Source organism: Notothenia coriiceps, unplaced genomic scaffold (genome assembly GCF_000735185.1).
Source record: "Notothenia coriiceps isolate Sejong01 unplaced genomic scaffold, NC01 NC01_scaffold00018612, whole genome shotgun sequence".
Classification (NCBI taxonomy): domain Eukaryota; kingdom Metazoa; phylum Chordata; class Actinopteri; order Perciformes; family Nototheniidae; genus Notothenia; species Notothenia coriiceps.
In genome coordinates this window covers 1-5144 of record NW_011351313.1, presented here as the reverse complement: position 1 = coordinate 5144, position 5144 = coordinate 1, and the positions used below count along the sequence as shown (strand labels likewise).

At 40.5% G+C, this 5144-nt stretch overlaps 1 protein-coding gene across 1 annotated transcript; it reads right to left on the bottom strand.

Moving 5' to 3' along the window:
* Nucleotides 1-2948: 2948 nt before the first annotated feature.
* Nucleotides 2949-4868, bottom strand: LOC104951132 (erythroid differentiation-related factor 1-like; the record flags this gene model as incomplete). The annotated part of the gene is made up of 3 exons (XM_010777766.1): nucleotides 2949-3739; nucleotides 4480-4646; nucleotides 4753-4868. Coding segments are annotated over 3 exons (446 nt in total), but the record flags the coding sequence as incomplete, so codon positions are not given.
* Nucleotides 4869-5144: the final 276 nt, after the last annotated feature.

Here is a 5144-nt window from a genome sequence, read left to right as displayed (position 1 = left end):
TAAAAATCTTTATTTGTGCACCTTTTCATACAACGAGTGCAGTCCAAAGTGCTTCACATAGACATTTCACAGAAAATGTATCTCACACAGAACACAGATACCAGTAAAAGACATAAAAACAAACAGAAAATTGTAGAGTAGACATATATAAAAAATACATTTAGATTAAAGGTATGACAATGAAATTGTGCATTAAAAGGAGGATAGTGCAAATTCAACACACATTCGGGTGACAGGTTAAAAAGCATCGCAATGCATTGAGAAAGTGCAGCAGAGAGCAGAGCTTCCTACAAGACTTCCACCAAGCTAGTTTAAAGTGGACCTATCATGCTATATTTGAATAATATAGTGTAGGACCATACCTATATAAGGCATATTTATACTTTTTATTTTTCAAAATACCAAACAGATCATGCATTTTAGCCATTACTCATTTCGCTCATTTTAACACTGTCTTTGCATGGGCTGATTCTGTGAGAACAGCACCATCTACAGGCCTGGCATATGTACTACAGCGTCTCCAGCGCTTTCGAACGGCAATGTCCGTGGCTGTCTCCTCCTGATTGGTGGAGTTGGCCCAATAGCCGTAGCGCCACTTCTGTGACGTCACAGAAGTGTTCAAATCTGGATCAGTCTGTATCAGATCTGTTGCAGCCCCTTTTTAAGAGATTTGGGTATGGAGGAAAATAGAGTGGGTTGTGTTTTCTGACACTTGGTGAGTTCCCTGGAACACCGGGGACACATATTCATGTACAAAAGACGTACAAAAGTGCATTTTGCATGATAGGTCACCTTTAAGGCAAACTCAGTCTAGTATCTGACTCACCTGGCTGTTCCCTCAGGTGGCGCGGGATGTGGATGGATCTGGGAACTACTTGATCCTCACCCATAAGCACGTGGCTCAGCTCCACCCTCTGTCTGGGTACGGAGCCAGGACCCCGAAACTAGGCCTTCCTGAGTGGGTGCTGTTCCACCAGCACTCCTTCTCCGAGGACAACTGCCTCCGCACCGTAACCCACACAACACCAGAGGAGTAGGTCAACATTTGTTTTTCTAAACTGTGTTTCTTGTTGACTAGACGGTGGTCTCCTGTTGCTTTTGAAGAAAGCCTAGCTGACCACCCCTCGTATCTTAACATTTTTAAAGAAGCTTAAATGTAATCAGCCGGACACATTCCCTTTCGGTCCAGATGTAGAGCCTCAGTTCAGCAGACACTGGTCATGCATGCTTGTGAGGGGAGGAGCCCTAATCCTGCTCTCAAATATCAGCTGGAGGAGAGGGATTTTGGGTAGATGAATTCCTGGGAATGTGGAGCAGCTTAATGTAGGAGAGGAAGCTCTGCAGCCTGTGTCATGCTCTCTTAGGTTTAACATCTTACATGTGTCAATCAGTTCAAATAATGTGAGGAGTGGATATTGTCAGTAAATCCTGTAAGTCTTTTTCCACAAAACCCTTAGGAGTAATTCCAAACCAAATTGAAACAGGTTTAGTTCAGTTGCACTCAACGCAACAATGTTTGAATATATTGTCCTTTCTCTCACTAGGTTCATTCAGATGGCACCACTGTATTTTTTCTACAATCTACCACCGAGTGAGAGCAAAGACATCCTGCAAAACATTTTGAACCATCAGTACCAAAAGGAGAAACCTGCAACGTCCCACGAGGAACCGCAGGAGGACCGGACTTCAGACCGCTGCGTCGTACAATAGCTAACAGGATTTATTTCACAGAAGCACAGAATAATTGTATAATCTGTTTTTTCAGGAGTCATTTCCTTTCATCTTGGTCATGAATCAGTGTTGTCACAGTATCATAATGTTTATCTTACATAGTAAAGTGTGCACTAATATATGAAATAAAAAAACAATAATTGCTGAAATGATCTTTGCCCAACTATTGTGTTTTATCTTCTTTTTGAACAGAACATATTGTTACTAAAAGGATAATTTTCTCATATTTTAAAATGTCAAATCTTATCAAACTCAAGCGAGGTTAACAATTCAGGTTCCCAGCCCCCCTGACATTATTAATAATTCTGTGGCTCCGTTCACATCGTCCCTTTAGTCTTTGTTCTTCCGTCGGTCCCCCCAGCACCGAGGGGCCGGCCTGATTGATGAGGTTCAGAGAGAGCCTCGGCCCACCTGCAGCTCCATGTGCAGCGGATACAGCTCAGAGACAGCGGGGCGACCCGGTTCATTGACGCTGAATTCAAAACTTAATGTTGCCTCTCCAGTGACCCGACTGCAGGACGGACCAGAGCCAGAACCCTCAGCACTCTGTCAGCTGACCCACTTAAAGATATAATATGTAGCATTTTGCTCTTTAAAATGTCTAAAACGGCTTGACACCTGTAAATATTTTGCAGTTGTGATGTGAATTAAGATTGTCTCATGATTCCAACGATTTTCAAACCTAGAGAAGAACATCATTTGAATCAAGATGACAGCCCTTTTCATTGTGTCATCGGTAATGGCAACGTGTCCTTTGCGTATGTGTTGTGACTGTCTGCCAGAAGCTGTCATTTTAATTATATATTTTAGTCATCAGACGTCTGGAGGATATTTATATACAGTAGGATATCGTTTAGTTTTATCAATGTGTACCATATAATTTGATCCAGTGAATCTACATCCATACATGATATTATTACTAAAGTGGACGAAAAAAAGAAAATGTTGTATTGGGTTTCTACTTCTAGGAATATTTCTATGGAAAAATAACTTTTCTTGTAAAAAAACTGCATAATGTTCAAACAAAGATGTATAGAATCCTAGAAAAAAGGGGGGTCTTTTTGGTCCAGTGTAGGAATGATATCTTGTTGAGTAAGAGTCAGTGGGTTATTTGACATGGGATGCTTTGAAACACATTTTCAATAACATTTCCTGAACCCAAAAGTATATCAGATGTGTAACAATATCCCAACGATGTGTGACATCCAGAACGTGAATTCAAACAATTTCTTTTTTAAAAACCTTTAATTTTCACATCACAGCAAACCATGCTGACATAAACATTGCATTGAAAGTTGCCAAGCTATTGCACTGTTATAAAAAAAAACACTTCAATCTATGTTATTCACAGTTCTTTTGGTATTATAGAATATGAAAATGACCAATTATTTTTGTAAGCTGATGCTAAATTAAATCCCTCTTTATGAGTGTGTGGAAGTGGTACTACCATCTTTAAAATCCTACAGTATGTTTTATTTGTATAAAAATGAGGCAATCCAGATCAAATGTGGTACAGTCAAAAACAAATCCTACACATAGGAGCTTTACACGCAAGCCATAACTGCTTAGGCAATAACACAATTAAATAATATCCTTCTAATTTACAACTTTTTCACAAAAATGTACAATTCCAAACCTTCGATGCAAATGCTAGAGAAAAGATGAGTTGTTTTTTTTTAAAGGCGCAGCAGGTGAATCAGCTTTCAGACTGTCATTCAGAGTAGGACGGTGTTGCCTGAGCATGTGTTAAAAAAGCTGTGTATAAATCATCTCTTCTGTCACTGAGTGGGGTTTAAAGAAGACTTAAGGTCTGGAGTGTCCTTCGCACTGTGGTTTCTGTCTTCATCATGAATGCGCTCCCGTGTCTCCACTTCCTGTTTGTGTTTTCAGCTGCTGCAGGAGCTCGATGTGGAGCTCGATGCGGCTCAGCAGAGGAGTGTTTTTCTCCGCTCGCAGCAGCTTGGAGTACACGTTCTTAAAGGTTTTCAGCAGCTCCTCATCCTTATTGCTGTAATAACAAATATGATTAGGGGTGAGCATTGAGAAAAGTCAAATATACAGTATAAGCAATGAGTACAGTTTTTTTCCACCAGGCTGTCAGGAGGCTGAACTCTCTCCCCTTCCCCCCCCCCTCCTCCTCTCCCCCCTGGACTTTAACACCCCACACACAGACACTCAAATCCAGCACTTTTTTTACGCTGCTATGGACAGTCTTGCACTAATGCACATTTTCAAAGATACTGAAGTGACTGTTATTTTGTATATATTGATTGTTGTGCTTTTATTTAGGTCTTAATGTGTGCAGACCACCGGAGGACTCCACAGACCACTGATGCCTTCAAGAAAGGCTTAAAAACCTTTCTTTTTAAAAAAGCTTTTGATTAAACTTTTGTTTATTTGTATTATGCCTCATGTAGCACCTTGGGATTGCTGTGAGCAATGAAAGGTGCTTTATAAATCGAATGTATTATTATTATTATTATTATTATTATATGTATAAATATGTCTATACATATTTGCCTACATATATTTGTTGTTGTATTCTGGATTGTGGGAAACGGTATTTCGATCTCTCTGTCTGTACACACAAACTGAAAGATTGACAATAAAGTTGACTTTGACTTTTAACTTTAAACATGCCATATCTCTGACGTTAGACCACGGGATCATTCGTGGTTCTTTAAATAGCTGTCATGTGGCTGATTTGTAAAAAGGTCTGAATTCATATGTGCATTGTTTCTCGCTCACCTTGGTTTCCGTTTCATGGTCGTCATCAGTTTGATCACCTGCAGCAGCAGGAAGGAGAAGCTTGGCTCAAACACGCCGATCAGCTTCATCACTTCCTGGAGGTTCAGTCCCGAGGGGGAGCCCCCGGCCGCGTCAGGAGAATGTGATGACTCAGCAGGTTCACTCAACTACAGCACAAGAAGTCAAATATGATTTAGTATGCAGTGTGTGATCGGGAAAGGGAAAGAAGCAACAGCATGAGAGAGCATTTCAAACTGCTGCTCTGAACGGTACCTCTATCTGCTCCTCCAGCAGCTCCTTATGGATCATCAGGAAGGCAGAGCGAGTTTCCGTCATGATCTCTAAAGCTCCAGTCAGGCTCTTCAGCTTCGCCGTGCTGCTGCTCTGACCTGCAGAAACACAAAATGAAACGTAACTCAAGAGAATGAAAGACAAGTTTATTTAAATTGCACATTTCAACACAAGGCAATTCAAAGACATTAAGAAATAGAGAAGCAGAAACATATTTTAAAAACACATTTAAAAGCAAAACACAGGAACATGAATAAAATTGACAGTGCAGTGTGAGACATGAATATATCAATTAAAAGCAGCGGCAAAAAGGAAAGTCTTCAGCCTGGATTTGTTCCAGATATTTGGAGCATAATAATAACTGAACGCTGCTT